Source organism: Prorops nasuta, unplaced genomic scaffold (genome assembly GCF_024137725.1).
Source record: "Prorops nasuta isolate Cenicafe-Biocafe unplaced genomic scaffold, Cenicafe_Pnas_1.2 PNAS00053, whole genome shotgun sequence".
In the NCBI taxonomy this organism is placed as follows: Eukaryota; Metazoa; Arthropoda; class Insecta; order Hymenoptera; family Bethylidae; genus Prorops; species Prorops nasuta.
Window position 1 is genome coordinate 637,219 of NW_027116850.1, and position 22,853 is coordinate 660,071.

The 22,853-nt window shown below is 38.3% G+C and overlaps 2 protein-coding genes across 3 annotated transcripts; one reads left to right on the forward strand and one right to left on the reverse strand.

The window, feature by feature from the left end:
- Positions 1-643: 643 nt before the first annotated feature.
- On the forward strand, positions 644-20,241 carry LOC136784341 (DNA ligase 1). Of its 2 annotated transcripts, none has more exons than XM_066744919.1 (6): positions 644-864; positions 1,036-1,440; positions 15,420-15,468; positions 17,299-17,458; positions 18,011-18,189; positions 18,447-20,241. In XM_066744919.1, exons 2-6 carry the CDS (start codon positions 1,102-1,104, stop codon positions 18,521-18,523), a joined length of 804 nt encoding a protein of 267 aa, XP_066601016.1. In that variant the 5' UTR covers positions 644-864; positions 1,036-1,101; the 3' UTR covers positions 18,524-20,241. The 2 variants fall into 2 exon arrangements, with proteins under 2 accessions (XP_066601016.1, XP_066601015.1); XM_066744918.1 differs by having other exon boundaries at positions 652-864; positions 18,011-18,182; positions 18,443-20,241.
- Positions 20,209-22,837, reverse strand: und (methionyl aminopeptidase und). Its single transcript, XM_066744914.1, has 5 exons — positions 22,422-22,837; positions 22,063-22,137; positions 21,680-21,999; positions 20,948-21,620; positions 20,209-20,869 (listed from the first exon to the last, which is right to left on the reverse strand). Exons 1-5 carry the CDS (start codon positions 22,561-22,563, stop codon positions 20,664-20,666), a joined length of 1,416 nt encoding a protein of 471 aa, XP_066601011.1. The 5' UTR covers positions 22,564-22,837; the 3' UTR covers positions 20,209-20,663.
- Positions 22,838-22,853: the final 16 nt, after the last annotated feature.

Genomic DNA, 22,853 nt, shown 5'->3' on the forward strand with positions numbered 1-22,853 from the left:
ATACGTGCCAACCGGTATTCGATGAGTGGTTCATACTTATTGTAAGGCTTTAATGAAGTGGAAAATGTTTTTTCTGGTAAAATATTGTAATTTTCAAGAAAAAATTAGGTTGTACAACCAATTATTTAAATTCTTTTTCTTTGTTTTTAAAGTTTGACTAATTTATTAGAATGAGCAGCTGGCGATGTCACTAAAATAGTATAATGCGTTTCGTTATCAGTGGTCAAATAACGGTGTATTATTAACACGCATTTTCGGATTTCGCTGTGTAATATCGGTATAAATGATCCCGTTGTTACTGAAGGGTATAAGTATGAAACAGCATACATTTTCGAAAAGCGACCTAAACTGCTAGATATTCTATTCAAAAGTTATTTTGAATATTCATAGATTCATAACCTAACCTTTTTCTTATATAAAACATATATTTTTTTACAAGGAGATTGGCTCGAAGAATTTTCAGTAGTTTTGAATGAGATTGCTGTGACCAAAATTACACTGATTAACGCATGAGCAGTCAAGGTTTTGTGAAGAGCGTTTGTTGAGCAGAGAAAATTCGGAGAAGAAAACTTGTGGTTGTCTAGGGAGTTTCTCGCAGTGTTCAACCCTCTGGCAGTTTTTTACAGGGCTAAAAGAGGGAGTTTCGGGCGAAGGGAGCTACTATCGGATAAACGGCAGACGGAGATAGTGAGAAGTGGTCGGAGCCGGTGGAGGGTCGAGGGAAAAGGGAAACAGATGTCCTGTATGACGCATGTTCCTTGCGACCCTTGCAAATAGTCGTTGTTCTCGTGGTGCACGCGCTAAAACTCTTCGGAGCTCGCTGAAAAATCAACAAATTCTCAAAATTTTCTTCATTTTTCTCAAGTACGTTGGGGTCATTGACCTTGTTTAAAAATAACCTCCGGCGAAGTATCAAGTGCACTTCCGTTCTTCACCCTAAAATATATTAAATATCCTCTAATAATATGTGAAAATAATTACACAAAGAGGTAGTCGTTGTAAATGCTGAGAAAGTTGAATTTTTTTGTTGATCAGGAGTTACGAGGGAAGAAGCGTGGAAACGTGAGAAAATGGTTTGAGCGTGAGGAGCCGGAAGGGAAGATGTGCGAGATCACGAAGACCCAGCGTAGAACGTTTCGCGACCAGGATCCGCCACGGATCTGCAATAAAAGCACGGAAAATCTCTTGAAGGACGAGTTGGCTTTGTCAAGGTCGACACCCAGCTCGCCGACGACGCTGCAGCGGGCAATCAGCCTGGAGAAATGCTTCAGCGAGCCGGACTTCCTCGAGAGCAAGGTGGAAGTGAGAAAAGACGGCTCGACAGATGAGCAAATCCAGGATGCCGAAGAGTTAACCAAGGTTGCTGAAAAAATCGACGAACGCTTCTTCAGGGAGCTTTCCGCCAAAGTGCCTTCGTCTTGCAACAAACACGCCGCTGAGGTTTGTACAGCGTCCTAATCGATAAATGCCGAGACACATCTTCTACTTCCACGTCTCTACCGGCTGCATTCTTTCGCTACCCCCCCCCCCCCTTCACGCCAATCAACAACCAGAATTTTTCGCCTAACATAATTATACATTTTAACACGTCGAAGAAAATTGTTAATCGAGAAAACTTCAGATTTTTTTTCAGGGAGACAAAATACAGAATATAAATATAAAAGTATAAGGACAAATTTCTAGTCTAATTGATTATCGATAAATTAATTTGCGTTCAAGGAGCGCATTGCCTTTATTCTAATAAACACTAACGAGATGCTGAAATAGTTTCAAGGACCCATGATTTATGGGGTGGTCGTAGGCGACGAGACAGATAAGCTTTTTCATAAATTATACTCGATTGATTTTCTAAGATTTTATTATTGATCACTTTATAGATAGAGCCATGCACAAATATCGTGTGGAGTGATAATTTTTTTTGCAAGGAGATTGCATTAGAATTTCATGGAAAGACGCCAGGCCCTTTTGGTAAATATACAGTTGCAGTGTAAAATTCGTGGGAGCGGTTAATCGAATAGCTGGTTTCGTGGAAGGAGCCGGTCGGCTTCGGAATCCAAGGTGAGTGCACGACCTGTAGTAGAATCTGGGGATGAATTAGGAGGCAGCCGGTGGGGCGCTGGTCCACGGCAGGTTCTTTTCCATCGGATGCCTTCCTTTGTGCGAAATTCGGATTATGTCTCATCCACACTTGCCGGATTCGCTCCTGTGAAAACTTTCCTTATCTCGCCTCGGCTCTCTTGCAACTGGCAAAACTCTTCAAATTAATCTTCCCTGATCCCTGAAATTAAATCAGGAGCAATTACAAGCTCCCTGGTGAAAATTGCCGTTATAATTGCTAGCTTAACGAGACTGCACTAACTCGTTAAATATCGACAATTCAATTGTTCTGTCATCTCTCCAACTAAAATGGAAAGCATCCTCTATATAGGGAAGGGAAGGGGAAATGCAATAGTCGGCTTACAGCTGCTGTTTTTTTTTTTCAGAGAAACGTTTAAATATCGATTTGTGTGAATTTGGAAGGCGTGGGATTGTGGAAACTGGAGCTTTTGGGATTTTTCGAGGAAATTGTGAGGGATGAATATAACTGGAATACAGTATACCCTGAAGAACCCCCTACCGAGAGAGATTTTCGGTGTGAAAGCAGCCTATTAAGGCCGGGGAGCGGCGTGCTTAGCAAGCAGTCTTTGCGTTGCAGCCAACTCGCCTCGGTGGTAGTCTCTCAGTTTGATGTTTACTCTCGTGCTATAAACATTTCTCCTGTACGCTCCACGATATTGTTTAGTCTCATCGTCGCCTCTCCAAAGTACTGACTATATTCTTCGTCTAACTATAACCAAAAGTAAGTTCTTTCAACATCTGCTTGTTCATAAACCCAATCTAACCGTTTTTGCCAAGAATAAATTTTAACCTTTTAACTTATCTCTAGTATCCAGTTGCTTTCAAATTTTTCCTCGATGTTTCTAGTTTCTCGCTTGTCTTAGAGCGTTGAAATATATATATATATATATATAAACATTTGACATTTTCAAATTCGAAGCACATGGAACATCGTAGTTGGATTGGGATGAATGGATTATTAGAAAGTGTGTGTATAGAGAGATTTTTCTATATTTATTAATGGGACAGTGAGAGATGGGAACGGTGAACCCGACTGGCCAGTTATACCTGAGATGCCTCGTGTATTAAAGGAATTCCATGGGGCAGGTGCTGAAATGTTTGCTGCGTGACGGTACTTCTCAGTGACGTGTACCTTTTCTTTCTGAAAAAATTCACGCTATCCTTATCACTTCTGGAAATGATAATAATTCATATCTGGCTAATTCAGTGAAACCATTACTGTTAGAAGAGACAACGTCAAGTTGGTGTGATTAGAGATCGTTGTGCATTCAAAATGAATGGTGGCATATTTTATTTTTTTATTTGCTTGTCATTGAGGAAATGAGTGTTTTTATATTTATTTGAGAAGGGAACCCCATAAAGAAGGCCGAAAATTAATCCAATCTTATCAATTTCTTGAAAGGTAAAAGTAAAACTATATATTTGTGAGAAGTTTGTATATACACGATTTTTACATATTAAATTGTAGATTTTTTTTTCTAAACATTAAAAAAGAACTTACAAAAAATAAAAAATTTCTGCAAATAATGCTACAGTGCTTTTTATACAAGTTGAAGACAACTCTATAGAATGGACTACAATAATTTTAGATTTAAATGAAAGTTAAATACAGGGTACTTTATTAAATGAACTAAAAAAATGAAGTTTTTGAAAATCATTTAAGACCTATTATTTTTAATTTTTATAAATTACCCAAAAAGCATTGATCTCATTTCTAAAATGAGAAGTTAACTTTCTTGATCCATAAGAAATACAACGAGTACTATCAAGCACGTAATACCACTGTGTGACAAGGTTGAGGCAGCAAAACAATATTTCAATAATGAATAAGTGTTTCTTTAATATAAAAAAAATCTGCATATTAATATGTATAAATAAAACAAGTACCTAAACTGCTCATAAATGTATAAAATTTGTCTATATTTCGACCTGTTTATTAAATATCCTCCTTAATTTTTAGAAAATCTGCTCCATATTTAAGTAAAAGTTGGCACAAAACTGTTCATGCTGAAACGAAAATTGTTGAAAATTTCGTAATGACATATCAGGAATTTTTTGCTGAAGAATGGGCACAAAGTTGTCTCAATATGTATTATTCAGAACACGATAAGCTTGTAGCACGAGTACGTTTGTGTGTGGATGTTTGAAAATATACAAGCAAGGATCACGGGTCGTTTTGCGTGGGACTGAAAAACATCAGCCGCTGTTTACTTGAACGTATATACAAGCACATAATTGCATAACGTCCGGACAATGTGTTTGCTTGCATTTTGCGTATGACGCGCCCATTCCAGTGATTAGCGAGAAATCTCGGCAATTGCGATCAGTTATCTCTATTTTTTTGCATTGGATCGAATTATGTACTCGTCTATCAAAGTGCGTAAAATCTATCATTGACTCCCAATGGACTAGACGGTGAGATATTAATAACCAATGGCTAAAAATTGATCGAGAAAGCAGTGTGTTGATTCAAAGCTGCATTTATCTTTTTTCAAGTTCCTTGGTGAAATACTATGCTATTCGCAGCAACAGGGAGACTGGATGAATAGGAGAGTCTTGTTTTATTTCTTCTGTAATCGCGTGGTAAGATAACGCTTATCAAGAGACCAGTCTCCTTAATGGCTTTTGTGTATGAATTGAAATAAAGACCTTGGACGTACTACAGCCACTGGGTATTATATATATACAGCTATTATAGTATCAAATGCGAGTGATGAATAATTTATTCTACTATTACAGATCGGATCGTAAGGTGTACGGTGTTGAAAATTTGTTATTGGACTGACTAATAGATAAAATTAAAAAATGGAGTATTGCTTGGATAGATCTTCTTTATACCCACTATGATATTCTCATTCTTTTACTGATCAAGTTTGTACCCTATAGTCACCCATCAACCATTTCTAGTTGGTTCTAATGGATAGAATTGTGTTTAATAATCCAAAACACATTATTGTCCAGCAGAGAGTACACACACACACACACACATATATATATATATATACACATAAAAATAAATCCATGCACTGGACTTTGGTGACAGTATCAGTCTCGCAACATTAATTAAGCCACAAACAGGTTTCATGTTGTACTCGGAGCTAGATTCCGAGCTGAATTTTTGTCGACCAGAGCGTTAAAACAGCATGGCTTTATGACTTTCGATACAAAGTAGACATTGACGCAGAGAAACAAATAAGATATAGGAATAACTTACCTCACTGCTAGTTGGATTTCTTTCTCTCTTCTGCAATAGTTACCATTGAAATTTTGTTATATCATGAAATGGGACGAAATTCGTTGTTAATTAAACGTGAAGAGAAATAACAGGACATTTCCTGGAACTAGTCATGACTTATTTCTAGAGAAGCATGATGAAGCTCGAGCGAAGGATATTAAAGCATGAAGTTGCTTGGTTATTCCCGTTCTCGTAAAATTAGACTCGGTCAGTTGGGCTTTAGGTACGAGTTTAGTTGCTATGGAGTAAAGATCCTTAAGCTAGAGGCAGACTGGGTGATCCGAGCCTGTAATGTATATGCCAAACTCAGACTCTTGATTTGGTCATAATATTTATGGTCTTGAGTTTGCTCGACCTGATAAGAAAGAGATCGGAGCGCGTATAGTTTGTTGTTGTTTTCCGGTACCAAGACAAAGACACGGCTCGGGAATCTGGTATATGCAAGAAGGCTCGACATTTTTTATATCGGAAATAAACATGTTGTCTAGGGCCGCAATAACTTCGGATTTTGGACCTAAGAGACCATGTGTAACGCAACGTTACAGACCTTACTCGCGTAGTCTGTGCCGACTTTACGGTATCCGGAAGCTGCATTTATTTCGGAAACTAGGAGATGAAGATCGTCGACAGTACTACATTGGATAGAAAATGATGATTGCCAAATTGAGTTTAACAACGTGCCGTTGCTCCGAATCGAGGCTCTGAAATAAGCGATCGTCATTGTTTGCAGCACGCAGCAACGCGAGGTTCGCTACGCACTCGACAAGAAAGCCTCTTGAAATGAGAGACGCTTCCTGAAATGATATTCGAACCCATTGGAAAGTGGACACGACTGGGATGGTTTGGATTAACTCAGAGAAGAAAGACTCTTAATCTTGTGAAAATATTCTTTGGAAATAAACTCAAATCCAGACACGTATATAATAATCTGAAAAATTAATGGAATACTATAAATAAGCAAAGTCAGTTAGGATGCAACTGGAATGTTTTCTCTTTCTGGCGGAATTATTTTGAAAGTATACGAATAGAGATCGATGAATTTGACCAATAATGGAAGGCCCAGTGGCAGAAATATTTTCAGGATATCCTAAAAACGATTCGAAAATATCTCCGCGTCTTGCGGACATGTCGAGTATATTCCCTGAACATCGTGTGCCATGAGAGAAGCATCGAGACATGTCGGAGGTAAAAGTGCACCCGCTATTGTTCCCTAGCTGTTCGCGTCGCAGCCTCTTTCACTTTCCTTTTAAGTCGGAGGAATTTGAATTAGCAGGTAGCACTGAGTCTCGCATCGTCTTAATCATTAAATCACGCTCCATTATCACACCATTTTCTTTCCTTTCTTTCACGAACCATAATGCAACTGGCTAATCTCGTTAACTCTTGTGTGGATGTATAATACATTTCTAACAGAAACTGCTGAGTGATCAAGTAAAATGTATTATTAATGATAGGCTGGAAAGCTTTGCCTAGAGGTATATCGACTATCACCAGTGCATGTAACCTTGTAGAGGTATCCGATCAGCTAAAAGCTACGAGATCATTAATTATTTTTCGTTTCTAAAATTAGATTACTGGAGGAGCTGTTGGTTAGAATAAATCGATAGTTGTAAGTTTTACGAGATTAGCGAAAGAAGAAAATGAAGGCTGGAAGCTGTGCAGGCAACGGGTTCCTCTCTATATGCTCGGACATTAACCGTGATTGTCGTTTTCATTTCACTTTCTATAATGGGGGACGGCGAAACGGGGATAGTAAAATTGAGATTGACATGGAAGGCAATGTTTCACAGCGTGTTAACTGTGCCGATAGCAAATTGTTGCTCCAGCAAAGTCTCCGCTGTTGTATAGCTTTAGTAGTGAAGTCCATATAAAAACTTTTAAGCACGCTGGCGCCATATTAATGATGCTCCACCACTTGAAAATTTTCGTACCAAGGATTTTTCTCCCGTGCCAACGTATCTACGTGGAGAAATTCCCGATCCAAGGAAAAACTTGAGGATCGCCTACTTTAATGTTCCCAAACTAATTGGAACGAGCGAGCATTAATTTTGCGACAGTTTTCTCGACGATTCGCTAATTGCGATGATTCGCCATGTTAACTTCACGGAGACCGCGCCATCTCTTGCCGGACAATTAAACTGAACTCGCGACACTATCTTATTCAGAGCTGCGGATTTTAATAAGCTCGTTTTGTCCCAGAAACATTAAATACGCGTAAAGAAATGGCATTGTTGGGAAAAGAACGAGGAAAACTGGGTATTTAATTAACGGAGAGAAATTGTAAAATAATATTGTTCTGAAATAAGAGAATTTTTAGAGTATAGCTTAGATGGTAATTATAAGCAATTAATTTATGTATTTAAGCGATCATTCAATCGAAGACTTTCAATTGGTGAATAGATACAATCTCCGATTACTGCCCATCAGCTGATCTCTTTGAAACGTATTTTTTTTTTCAAATTCTCGGAGTGACGAGAAAACAAAGTATACGGAGCATTCGCTTTCTAAACGGTTGAACGAACCAGGGGGAAGGGTAGGAGGGAGGATTTAATCGAGCAGAACACATTGGAGTAGCGCGGGAAAGGACGATGAGTGGCAAAACTTGAGTAAAAATGGATAAAACCGTGCGAAAAGAATTGAAGCCGAGTAAAATGTAGGAAAAACGAGTAAAGCTCAGACTCATCGCGTACAAAACAAATCATGACGAATAATAATTGAGCGAAAGAGAATTAAAGCGCGGCATTGGCAATGGTGAGGAGTCTTGGAGAAATACTCGAGCAACTATTCAATCCGCCAGAATTTCCGGACTGGCACGATCGACTGCCTTATTTGTGCTTATTTGCCAGTAAGTGACTGCAGCGACGACAGGAAGGCGGACCCTCGAGTAAATAACCTTCGGAACGAGCTGCAGAGTGCAGTCTACGAACTTTCCTCTTATCTCCTGCACCTTATGCATCTGGTCTAGCTCGTAGCAAATCGCCCATTAATTGTCCAACTCGATCAATCTGTTGGAAAGTTCATTATAGACTCGCGCGCATTTTCTCAATCCGTTTGCACACATAACCTCGAACCAATATTTCGCGATGAAATGAATGAATTTTCTCCAATGTTGGCAAGAAACGAAATTGTACACTTACATAAATCTACTATAAATTTAGTCTGTGTGTGTAGGCTGAAAGGGCATGGTAAATAATCGAGTTGAACCATGAGTTTCTCCGCGTAGTTTATCAAAATATACAGTAATTAACCTCAAAAGTGACTTGGGAATAATTTATCGTTAATTCAATCGAAAGCGATAATTTGCGTACGATACCGATTTGCCATTTTTACGATTTTATGACTATTTGAATGTCTTGAATTTTCCTATTAACACGGATTAGCAAATGAGGTTAGGTCATTATATCGTTATCAGTGACTGGATTATTAGCGCTATATCGAGAACGGATTTTTCTCGTTACCAGTTAATTATTTCGTCGTGGTGGATAATTGTGAGTTCTCGATTTGCCATCACGGTAGTTTTACTATATCATTTCTCTCATGGCTACAGTCTATCTAAACCAAGCTATAAGCGTAGTTGTATACTGTTAGCAGCCCAAGTGCACGCCACTTGATCCATAATTAAATATAATTGCCCGTCCAGAAATAAGACGTATTATTTTTCAGTCGTTTTAAGCATGATTAGTTTAACACATTCATTACTATCTATTTCTCTCTTTGAAAGATTCAAGCATTCGTTGGAATGATGCGTCGATACACGCTAACCTACAAATTCCACAAATTGTTGATAATAAAATTTTATTATCACAGATCGATGATTTCAGCTGTATACGAAATGCGATTTGATCAGAGTCCTCGATACGCTTTAAATTCACTTTCATTTCTCCAATAGGCGCGGAATTTCGCATAAATTTTCACAATTTTTTTATTATTTTTATGATAGACTTTCCCCTGCTCTCTCACGATACTCGTTGTATTAGCGGGAAATGATTCGGAATCTGGAGAATAACGCGGTGCACCTGATGTTGTTGGCACAATACAATCATTACGCCGCGAGAGTGAAAGTGTAATGCTCATAGCGGGAAGTGTCGATTATCCGGTCGCCATTTTCGTGTTCTTGAATCTTGCGGAGGAGTCGCAAAAGAACCAGATCGAAAAGAAAATCAACGAATACGAAAAAATCAATCGAGAGTATGGAAAAAGTCTGGCGAACAAAGTTTGCATTCTCTTATACACATAAAAAGTATGGGCGTCGCGAAACTTTTTTAAGTTTCTTCCGGCCATTAGCATACACGTATACTATATCCCTAACAGTCATTAGTCTCATTGCAAAGGCAATTAAGCTGAAAACTATCGGGGTCGGCGAGTCTCGCTAATCTTAGACTTTTCACGCCAATTATTCCGAGGATCACAGGTTTTTCACGGTTTTTCTTCGGTGTAGATTTGAAGCTAAAAAAAGCTTCTGGGTCACGCGATGCCAAAACCTATAAATATAAAGGAAATAGGGTGAAACATACGAATACATAATCCCTGATAGTACATGATTTTCAGGGGATATTCTTCGCATGTCTGTTGGACGTGTGTATATCCTCGGCGGGTTCAAAGAATGTCCTGGGAATATTTATGCTATTGAGGATATAATAGAGAAAGAGATACGAGCGACAAATGTCAGAGTTTCGATTCTGAAATTGGCCGATGCTCACGTAGATAAACAAAGCTCTGGAAAGAAAAAATTCAAGTTTTCTTGGTAGACCTAGGGTAAGTGATGGATGCGGACGCTTTTATCGTGTTCCCACGACCGTGAACTCTGCAAGGTTGTGTGTAAACACTGACACGGAAAAAGCCCGCGTGCATCGAAGGCTTGGTACCCGTTACACGTTTCAGCAATCAGTGTATGTGTTACTATAGACGCACAAGCACACACGCGCATACATCCACGCAACTCACATTCTTACCTCCCACGGACACACGTCTCGCGAGAATCATATTCGATACACGCGAATACTTTTTCCGCATAAACAAAAAATTACCGATATACCACTGCAGTAATAAACATTTAATTGTTAAAGAAATATTGACAGATTCTAAGTCACCAGTCCTATCTCCGATGATTAACGCAATCATAAAATTTACGCAAGGGCTTTTAAACTCTATATATATATATGTTTGTTTCTCTGTTTTTATCAATGTTCAATTGCGCATTTCTAAAGGAGAGGAATCTTGCGTATATACTTAGGCATTTTAGTTAAACCGTACGTGCATAAACATAATCTCCTTGCACGTAGGTCGTAGATTGTGGATGTTTATATGATTGTGTGAGTTGCACACGTACATGTAACGTGTTACGCGTCGAAGGTACTAATACTATGACGCGAGAAGGAAGAGAGAGGAGAGAGAGACGCACTGGTGGTATGGGTCACATGGTGAACGTCCTTGTCTTGGGTCTCTAGTCTCTCCTCTCTTTTCACGTCTCGTCTGGCCTGGCGCCTGTCAGTTCTCTTCTCAGTTGGCAGCGCGCGCTTGCCCGAGCGAGAACCTCGCACGCGTAGCGTCCACGACACAAGAATCAAACAAGAACCGCGTAAACAAGCTCATCTCTCTACCTGCCGCTCGCTGCTGCTCCTACCAAGCGCGTCGCACATTCATTCCAACGCCAGGTACAACTAAATAACGCAAACTGCAACCAGGAAACGCATTCGTGACTACTCGTGCGCCAAAACCAACGTGTAACGACTCTCAAGCCATCCAACCACGTCTCACGTACGCCAAACTCTGGTTGGAAAATCCTCCAATAACAAATTCACTTACTCGCACTATAATCTTAGCACAGATTTTTAAGCTTAACGCACATTTTAATCTACAACAACTGCTTTTGTAATGTGGAGATTCGAGCGTTTCGCAAGTGGCGAATATTAATTTGTGAATTAAAAAATGATCGTTATCGCTGATCCGTTAACCAGGTAACGATAGATAAACATTGGACATCGATGAACACGCTTGGCTAGATTACTGCAGGGAATATTCGTAACTGATAAATTTGTTCCTACGATATATTTCATGGGTATTTCAAAACTACATTGACTTTCTATGTCAAGATATGTCTTTATGAGAGAAATGGTTTATCGACGGTGGTATAATATTTTTTATAGTAATTATAGATTCTAAAATTTTATGACTATTATCCTTAGATCGTTTAACGCTATGTATTTGCCATCAGTTTTTTTATACAATTGTCTTTACATTTGAAAAAAGATCATTTATGACTCGTTTTACTGCTAAAAGTTAATGTTGCAAAAACTCATTGATAATGTTCATTTCTACTATTGTAGAATAGATTACGAATAGTTATAAAATTGTTTTTTTTTTTGGCTGGTTATTCATCCGTTCTATGAATAGATCTTACTGCTTGAATCATAATGAAGGATTTCGTGAGACTTGTTTTAGTCAAATTGAAGTTGAAGCAACGTTTTAAAATAGGGGAGCCGACTGGCGCTACATAACACTTTAACGTAACGAATCTTTCTCGCAATCGCATATTCCTTTCTGTAATCACTCGTTGGTTAAGCACGTCCAATGACTATCATCGTCCCTAGAAACTTTGGTGAAAGCTGATGAAGAGTCGTGGTCAACTCGTAATCACTTGGAAGTCCCACGATGCGAGTGTACTTGCATGCACCTCTTGGAATTCGTGAAGGTTTGTTTTTCAAACCAGTGTTGCGTGAATGTCTCAATACAAGTTGTCACGTAGATGTCGACGCAAATTCCGTTCGATTCGAAGGAATCATTGGCTCGTCCATACAAAAATATTAAAAAATCTGTAAAAAATGAACAATCGATAAGTCTTGATATTTTACGTGAAATATTTGTGATTGGCTGTCTCCGAACTTTGGGAAGCCTGTATAAAAATTGTAGAAATAAAGTACCGTTTTACCATTAAGATTTTTTACGGACATGTATAAGTCTCGGTGATCAGGAAGACTTTAACGGTGCTCATGGATTGGAGAAAACCGAAAGTAAAGCGAATTTTTCGAAGAAGCCACAGTACTCGCGTCGTAAAACGTTAGCAGTCGTTTTTAGTGGTTACACACGACAGGCTATGTGGCTTTCGAACCACGTGCCGATATTACCCATTCGAGAAGTCTTACCACAACCACGTGTAAGCCGTTTCACCTTTCTTTAATTTCATTCCTTCTCATGTTGCATCTCCCGGTAGGAAAGTTACAAATTTACGACTTTTTAAGGAAAATTAATCAATCCCCATGTAAAAATCAATTCTATTCAAGCCACACTTGAATGTTTTTCTCTTGGTTGGAGACTTACTATATAGTTACAAGAAATTAATCAATTCTAACCTAAGTTTTTCTCTTTAAAAGTAACGCGACGAAAAACACTTGCAGATGAAACTTTTCTTATACCAGTTGAGAACTTTCGAGTTTTCATGAATACAAGAATGGAAAGGTTCGTGCACAAGGGGGAAAAATCGATGTCATATATTGTAGGGTAGAAATGAGTCGTTTACTGCGGTTTGTGCAGCGTGAGTAATTCAGTAAGCAGAACTGAACTGGGTTTTGTAGGGTCAAAGACGGTAATATTTTCTATTTCCTTCCGGGCCGGGGCGCCCCCGTGAATTCGTTGGAATAAATACGCTTACGCCTGAACAAGCTAAATTCGGAGGGCTAGACTTAACTGGTCAAGAATGGCTAAATACGGCAGAATCTGCCAAGTTTAATTCGCAAAGACAAGTTTCTATCTACGCGTGTTCATTACGTATGTATACTGACGGAATATATTAAGATGAGATTATTTGATTGTTACGTGCGTAATATCAGCACTATATAGTATTGGTAAATTTAGTAATTTTTCATGGAGTTTTGTTGTATAGCTGTATCCAGTTATACATTTTCACTTCGTTCTATTCGTGCTTGGTATGCACGTAGCTAATAAGACTTCCACTGAGCTTGTATAAAGGAACGATCAATATTGATCACCATTTTCACCCAGATCCGTATAAATAATCACTGACTACTCGGATAAACGGTCGACCATGAAAATTTTATATTTGTAGCGTACCCTTATGTTCTTTTTTTCGATTTGCATCCTAATTTGAGGTTAGGTTATTACGATTTTGAAAAAGGGACGGTCATTGTTGAACCGAGGAGCTGAAACATGATTGGTGGTGGTTATAGGAAGGAAATAATGGCCGGTAGAGTTCGCTAATAGGTTCCGCGTGTTGAGTAAAATGGGTAAAATGGCTTGGTTGCATCCACGAGACCGAAAGTGTACTGTACACATTGATTGTTATGTTTTAAGAGAGCAGTCGTGCACTAATCCTTTTCCTGCCTAGAGTAGCAAGCGTGAAACAATGTGAAGAAAGTTTGTGAAAATAAGTTTGACATTGCTAGCCCACTTAGCATAAGACAAACTTAGATAAACTAACCTCAAAATTGACCAACTTTTTCTTAACGTTCCACTTGGATCTTCGTTACACCGATAAAATAATCAATTCTTATGTAATATGCATTACGATATTCCTGTAATTCTTGGCTTCATTTAGAAAGCCTCGTGCTACAAACTATCTTAACTAGGTCAACTATTCTCTTTTTCAGAAGAATCACAGATCGATCACGAGACTCTGCATTTAAATAGACGACCATCTTTCTTTTTATAATTTCTTTGAACTCTTGCTTCCAGGCAGAAATTTACTCTAGCTTTTAATTAATAAGGAAAAATTCCGTAGCATCGTAGATATATATAATTAACGGCGAGTGTTTCCAGATCACGCATGACCCTTGAAGAACTTTCTCATGCCGGATCCTCTATTATAATTCGAGATAATCAGTTCCGGACCATTTTGACGTCATGTTAGCCGATCGTTAGTGCATAAATAAACTGCAATTTCAATTAACGAGGAGTAGGGAGCCGGAGACTTAATTATTCTCCTAACTTCATCGTTTGTGGAGAGAATTTAATCAACCTGTGGAATAATAATCTTCATATCGATGATGAGACTTTTTGACGCATTTAATAATTGAGGAGTAAACGAAGGAAGGAAAAGCCGACAAGTCCAAGGCGGAAGCTCAATTAGGCGCAATTGACCTTCGACTGGCGTCTTGTGCTCTGGCAAGAAAATACAGAAGCTGTTCCCAAGGGATGGTATCGCGTAACTTATCTGCACGTATAGAAACATAATATTTAATATAGCTATCAAATTTAATTTCATGAATTATCTCTCATACACAATTTATCTCTATTAATTTATCAGTTCTAATTTGATCGGAAAACATGAGCGAAGCGAATACTAATTTTAAGGTCAAGTACAACTTCACTGGAGGAATAAAAGCGTAGGCTGGACCGCAGTAACTTATCGCAACGGCCATGTGACACTTGCCGAAAATGGTTGCAGTTTTTTCAAACGATGACTAATAAGTAACAAATAGCAAAAATACAGCCACGGTTTATCCATCTTCGTAGGATATTTTTGTACTTTTTTCGTACAAGTTTTTTAGAGATCTTTTCATTGCCATTAAGAAGGATAAAAATTAGGGTCTCAGAGATAAAAAATTTGAGAGCGATGGTGCATCCGATTTCTTAAGCAGACTAAAACCACACACGATGACATAGCAGCAGCGAATGAAATGCCGCTAATAACGCCACGCTAAAAGTGATATCGTGGTGAAATCATCGGTGACGATGCCGACGTAACGTAACGCGGAAGGGACTTTCGATTCTGCCTCGTTGCAGATTACCATTGCGAAACGAACAAAGCAGTGTATTCGAAAAAATGGAGAAAAAAGAAGGAAAAAGTCATTTTACCTGACTGAAACCTCTATCCGCATCTCTGTGTATTAACGCTTGGGACGAAGAGGAGAAAAAGGGGATATGAATTTTTAATTAAATTAAAAATTCTGTTTTATAAAGATAATATAAGAAAATTGTTTATTTACGTATATTCACTTTATAAGTCTGGCCACTAGCTGTGACCCCGTGGCACCCGTTGTTTCAAACCTATTGTTAAATTATTCATGCAGAATCGTGACTATTTAATTAGTGATTTATTTTTTAATTTCAGGTCATTAGTAACGGCTTAGGCCAGGACAGCTACGACGGCTTGACAAACGGTGAGTCACTCTGCGATGAGTTTCTTTATCTAGCGCCTCGTGTCTTCTGAATTGAAAGAACCAAAGGACCAAGCCCCTCTATTATATCTATTTTCTACCCCGTCCCCATTTTAATTCCACCGATAATACCAGTAATGCCCCTGGCTATCCATGCCCCACGCACTCCCCCAATTTCTCGCTCATCAAATCCAATAAACCAAATGTGAAACTCATGCCGGCTCCATTAAAAGTAACTCTATCATAACTTAAAAGTCACCTAGATTATTCTCGCACGCTAATCATAATCCTAACTATATAAAATATATGGTACAAAAAATATTACTGATACCATATACGAGTATAGTAATATAAAATATGCATCAATAAATTTTAATTAATAAAAAAAGTATTTCTAAACTATTTTTAACTATTGTAAGATTTCTATTTCGATTAATCGAGAAAATATTTTCAAAATGATAGGTAATATTTTTGCTAGTTTGTTAAGTTGGTCAGTTTGATCGAGAGATGAGAGACAGAGATAAACGCAGAGGAAAGAAAAAACCGGTTTTAGCAAGGGTTGAGGGTTAATGATCGAGGGTTGGGAGGATGAATTTTATCGGATGAAATTTGTCCGAGAGTCCCTATACACGGTCAGTATCATCTCGATCCAGCGAAGATACTTGCATATTCTCACGCTACTTCAGCTGCCTTAGTGCAACGATCCCTTTCGTGCCAGTACATCTGCCGCAAAATTATGTCGAGCCTCGTGCCTCGTTCGAGCCCTTCACCCCGTTCCCCATCGGATTCCCTCTCCACCCGATAGTCTCCGAGCTTTGCGTCATCCTTCAGGACCTGCGGCCAAATGGCTCCAGACAGAAATCTGCAAAAAAATCCCAGCAAAAAACCAAACCTTCATAAATTCCCAAATCGAATCTATACTTCATTGGAATTTCATATCTATGGACGGGAGGAAAAACGGGTGAATTTCCAGGCGTTATTTACAGCAGCTAGTTTTCTCGAGGAATTACGCAAAGCACGAATGAATTGGATTTTATTATCGAGGACAGCTGCGTAGACGCGAAATTCGCTTTCCGCTCGTAAAGTCGAATAGTCCGGTCCACTTGCGCTTAAACGACGAAAGTCTTAAAAATGAATGTGAAATTAAACTGGTAGAAAGGAAAAGTATAATTGGTAATTGACTCGTAGCTCGACACGCCTGATAAATCGAATATTGGCTCTCGTCTCGTAAGAAGAAAGAAGCTTTCGAAATTAATATTTATGCATCCGCCAGAGACAATTCGTGCAGTTTTAAAGGTCCCTGAACAATGAGTGAAAGGTGGGAAAAATTCCGACGGATTTGGACCGTTTGGTAGCAGTGTTTCCAGTGGACTTCCGGTCCGCGCGCAAGAAGAAGGCCCGAGAGCGCGCGATAGTTTGTTTACGCGGAATTCGCGGCTCTGCCCATTGTTTATTTTCAATTCATAGTTAGAGGGCTATATTTATGGTTCACCTTGACGGTATGTAAACGTAGGTTTGCGGGCGGAGCTTCATCCGATTAGCCGCAGCTATGCGAAGCCTTACGGAAGACTATATAGAACTGGGGCTGTGTTTGATAAAACCGGAAATGTTTCAGTAGCGTTCGCGATGTGCGACGAGGGTGCAGTTAAAGCGAGGATAGCTATGCTCGAGGGTGAATGAACCTGCATCCCACTTATCCATTCGCACCCTTCGTTCTTCATCTCACACACAAATACCCCTAATCTCCCTTTTTCACCACAAAGCAAACGCTTCGTCCAATTTTTATTCATTTTCTTACTGGCCTTGGCTTTTAAAAACAGCATTTTTCCACAGGAAGAAGCATGGCGCCTGTTTTGGGAGTACCACCACCGCCTCCACCAGCCCCTCACATGGGACCAGATGGCCTAATCTTGCCCAGAAAACCATACAACCCTTGCCTTACTTCCAGTAACCATAAGGACCTCCACAGGGAATTACTCTTTAATCAGAAAATGTAAGCTACCTCTTGCACTTTTACTCTTACCTCTTTCTTGCTCAATTTAATTTCTTCCATATTTATCTCAATCAATATCATTTCTCCGCTAACGATCGTTCATTTATTTCCGTGTGTTTCAATAGGTCGTATGCTGCAAGCAATTAGTCTTTGAGAGTATTGGCATTTACGATATTACACAGCATTGCGCGAACACTTAGAAAGCAAACAATACTCTTCTCGCTCTCGATCCAACCGGAAACTGATTATCGCCTGTCAGCAATTCTCTCCGATTGGAACCTTCCGTGATTCACGTCGGCCCATTAAACATTAATTTCTTCTCAGCACCAGAATCAGACCTAATTAAAAATTTCACTTTCTTCTCCATCTTTCTGCTTTCCCAGAAAATTTACGTAATTTCATCAAGAGCTTGTTATTATTCTGCCGTGCAGTTAAAATTATATTATTGTAAGATTGGGTTAATTTTTATTGGCTTTTATCGATACGCGGAGTGGATAAGGATTGAATTTATTGTAGTAAGTGGGATTAAGTGTGCTTGTATATTTGTTACAGAGGTAAAAACGTGCTAAACCAGAAGAGCGAGTTGCAGAGGGCTTTGGAAAAACAGAGGGAAGCCGCGATGCGCAGGGAGGCTGAGAAGAATCGGGAGGAAAGTTTCAAGGACGATCCAAGGACAGCCCTACAAAGAGCAATCGAGCAAAGGGCTAAACACAATCGTAATACGGTAGAGAGCTTGCACAAGTTTTTACCACCCCTCTACTACCTAAGCTAAAATCGATTCAAATGCATATTTTATACCAGTTCCCTATATTCCTCTTTATTTATTTTTATTATACTCTGTACACTTCCTTAAAAATTTATGACAAATATCACCCATAAAATGGAGAAAATATTCGCTACAAAGAAAAAGCAGAAAATGTCAGTAAAAATATTGTTGGATATTTGTAGGGGAGAAATTATGAAAACCAAATTTTCTGGTTGTAGGAAGATACGCAACCGGCGACTCCCCCGAATCATCTGATGACCGCCAGGGCAAAATTGCGACCACGCATGGATTCCCAGTGAAGCAGCGATGTAAATTCAGCCAAATCGGCCGTGAGAGAAAAGTTTGTCGCCACTGCGACTGATCCGGCGACTCTTCGACAATTTGCACGGTCACATTTTGTGTAAATATCAATTGATTCGACGAGTCTCTTTCATCCTCGTTAACCAGGATGGACCAAACCGTGCGAGTCGTTCAAACTTTCAAAGTTTATCACGTTATTTGACAAACGATATTCGCCCATTCGTAACATTCTCCTAATTTTGTCTCATTTGCCTTTATTCATCAAACTCCATTTTTTTTACTTAATGGTTTTTTATATTCCCAAAAGTAATGCAAGAAAAAGTAATCAAGATTTATTCTGTGCCAAGGCCCGAGGCCCTATTATTATCCACTATTGAAATCGTTCAGGGAGATCGGAAGGCACGAATGTCTTGCGAAAGGGAACGTTGAACCTTCGAAGTGTTCCAAGCATAGATATTTTTCTACCAGCTTTTCGTTCGTTGTATTACTACGTTGAATTCTTTTAGATGAATTAAGCTGGTTTTTTTTTTTTTAGAAAAATGAGAAAATATTTTGATTATTGATATTGATAAAAATATATATATATATATATATATATATATATATATATATTATAGATATAAATGAATACGTATATTCGAATATATTATTCTGATGTATGTGAAATGAGTAATCATCTAGTAAATTGGACTCTGCAAAAAATGTAAGAGAAGCTTTTCCATAAAATTGGGTAATTTTTCGAAAGAAATCCGAAAGGAAGCTTCTCGACTAAAATGCCGTGACAATACGTGTATCCACGTTGAAGAGAAAAGGAGAAAGAGAGTAGGTCGATTTCATGGAAATTCCATCTGACCGAAGTTATTGCGTGTACCGTGACATTATTTTCATTATAAGCGAATAGCTGTAGATTGAATTACTTATGACGTTTACTTTCTCTAGATATTCGTGAATTGAACTATCGAGAATTTGCACGCACAACCATGCAAATTTATTCACCACTCGCGACAAGTCGTTCCGATCTCGCGAGGCTGACAGCTTTCATTTCGCCCGGTCACGAAGAGCCTTGGCGAAAAAGGGAACAATTGATTTTCAGTATGGATTACTACCTACTCTATGAATGTGTGAATTAGTCACAAGCCTTGCGTTACAGTGCCCTACTTTAGTTAAGAGATCCAATTTTAACAAGGGAAGAACCACATAAATTACAATAATTTTTTATTGATGATACAATACAAAAAATTAAAGCACCTGTTGGTTGTTCCAGTGTTAAATGGAAAGAAATCCCATTTAAACGTCGTAGATTTAGTATGAAATAGTTTCAGTCGCTGGAGAACTACAAAAATCAGCATCCTGGGACCACGGGTCAAACACAACAGCACGTTATTCGATATAGAACCCCGATGTGTCTTAAAAAACGTTAAACCTAGAAATCACATAATTCGCAAAACAAAAAAAAACAAAAAAACAAAATGTACGAGATTAGTCTATCTAGCGTAGTCGTAAATAGTCTAAGCGTAAAACTTACCTAAAGATTATGAAGATTTGTTGTAAGTTCAATAGTTGAACATTTTCATCGACTGTCGTGCGCAGTTAGCTATTGGTCGTTTATTGATTAACAAAGAAGGCTTCTCTTGATTAGATTAATCATTAGACAGAGGAGCTTGTGACTTCTACCATGACAAAATTAAAATTCCAAATATATTTTATTCAATATCAATATGATTCTTTCATTTCCATTAGTTCTTAGACACCTATGATGAATTAATTAAAAGAAATTCTAAAAATGGCAAACACAACGGTAGCAGATCCATATTGCGCCTGATTGTAAAACAAAGATTTTTGATTTTCCCCAGGTACGCACCGATCATAAAAAAGTAAAAAGAACAAGAAAGTGGATACATTGTATAAAACAAATCATAAAGCTATCAAAATGGTTAATTTTTAGAAGCACGTGATTTACGACACTTTTGGAAGAAAATAAATTGATTATAAGTAGTGCTAAGAAGTTATATGCAAGAAACGCATCCATGATTGACTCTATTATAAATCACATTTAGTACATCGAAGAATACACCTCGAAAATGAAACCAGGGGGTTCTTGAAAGTATGGTAACAAGGTGTTTCGAATAACAGCCATTTTTAATAATCGTCTCCGCGGGAGATGACTTCTTTGCACGTTGGACGAAGAATGAGTGTGTGCTCAAATTGAGCTGTGTAGCATCCTTTTATATCGACTAGCGGCGGATAAGCCTCTACAGCCTTTTTATCGCAAAGATCCTTTAACGCCATTTGATACTTGGTACAACCGACACGGTCCAGCCAGCGTTTGCAAAAGGCTAACGTACCTAATTAAATTGAAATCGATGAATTAATTTCACACTAATAATAATGGGGCAGAAAAGAATGTATGATTCTAATATTACCGAAATGCTTGTTTATAGTGTTTAGCAGAGATTTGCTACTCTGCAACCTGAGAGGAACGAATCCAGCATCAAAGTTTTTCATATAGTGAGAACAGTCAAGGTCATCATGAACGATCCCTTTACCAGTGGAGCCGAAAGTTTCGATGGCGTAGAATTCATTCTCTTCCATTCTAGTAGCTTCGCCACCTTTTACAATGGGTACAGTTTTTCCTGAGTGAATCCGGTAGGGTGCGATAGAATGGCCGTTAAGGTTTCTAATCGATTTCACTTGATAAGTTTTTCCATCCAATTCAACTTCATAAGATTCCATAACTTCTTGAATGGCGGCACCGACATCACATAGTTGAACATCGATTCCGGCAGCCTTAATTCCGGTATTCGTAGCATCGCGAACAGCTTCTATGAGCTTATCATATTTTGGATTAAAAGCAAGCGTAAAAGCACAATCGATTATACGCCCGTTTATGTGTGTACCGAAATCTATTTTGGTAACATCATCATACTCCAATACAGTAGGATCTCCAGCATTTGGAGTATAATGAGCAGCACAGTGATTTCTTGAGCACCCAGTAGGAAAAGCTAGCCCTGCTTTAAGGCCATCTTCATTTATTAACTTTCTAGCTGTGTTTTCTAATTCATTACAGATTTCTATCATTGTCATTCCAGGTTTTACCTGTAAAAAAGGGTATTTAGCAAACATTATATATCCTTCACAAAATAAATTTTCTTTACCCATTTCATGATGTGCTTCCTGGTTTGACGATGAGCTTCAGCTGCTTGTCTTGCTTCATTATAAATGTCATTGTGCATTCTGTCAAGAGCCCTAGCCTCTTCACTAGTGAAACGATTCCTAGCAGTTCTGTCATCTATACCAGCTGCAGGAGGATGTTCCATTATTTGGCCTTCAGGAAAATTACCATCAGGGAATAATTCCATTACTGGAATTGAAGGTGGATCTGTTTGTTGTTTTGGACCTTTTTTTGCTTTGCGTTTCTTTTTCTTCTTTTTAGCTTCATCAGTTTCAGATCCATTTTCAAGAATATCATTTGTTCCTAAATTTTATAATTATTAGTAGTAATAAAGGTACAAATAACCATGAAATATTCTTTGCAAACCTTCAACATCATCTGGTGCATTGTCATCAGGTTTTTCTTCTCCCTCTGGAACATCAGCACTTGCTTCTCCAGCACCTGAAAAAATTTGAATTTGCCAATCATAGGTATTATAATATTTAATGGCTTATTATTATTAAGGGTTATGATACAAAAATGATAAGTGTACATTTCGCGAATTATATTCCAATATTCTTATAAGCAATACAAATTTTAAATAAAAACATTTCAATATCAAAAATATTATACAAAGAGATTTAAATGAAACTACTATGATACTAGGATGAAAAGTAAAAGTATTATATTGCACAAAGTAAGGTTGTAAAATGGTTGGAAGGTATGTCAAATCTAATTAAACGGACCAGCCTTCTTCTTCTTTTTCTTCTTTTTTTTCTTTTTCGATGCTTCTAATGCACCAGCCTCCTCTTCATCGACAATCTCGTCCTTTTCTTCGTCAACAAGTTTTTCGGCAGATTTGCCGACTTCGTCCAACACTGCAGCCATATTTTCGAGAGAAAGCTAAGCTAAACAATGGCGATTTTCGTCGAATACTAGAATGGAATAATTGCTTAAACGCTCGATGGACGGCGCTGTGGCATGATTCGGAGAAATTGTGAAATAAGTTCATCCTTTTATCGCTAGATAGCACACCATTGTCCGAAAGACACTTGGCAAATGATTTTTTAGTTGTACTTCTACCGCTAGATGACGCCGTTGTAAAAAATGATATAAAAAATATAGTTTTTGGAAAATTGAGTTTTTATAATTAATTCAGTTCATAACATATAGGAATA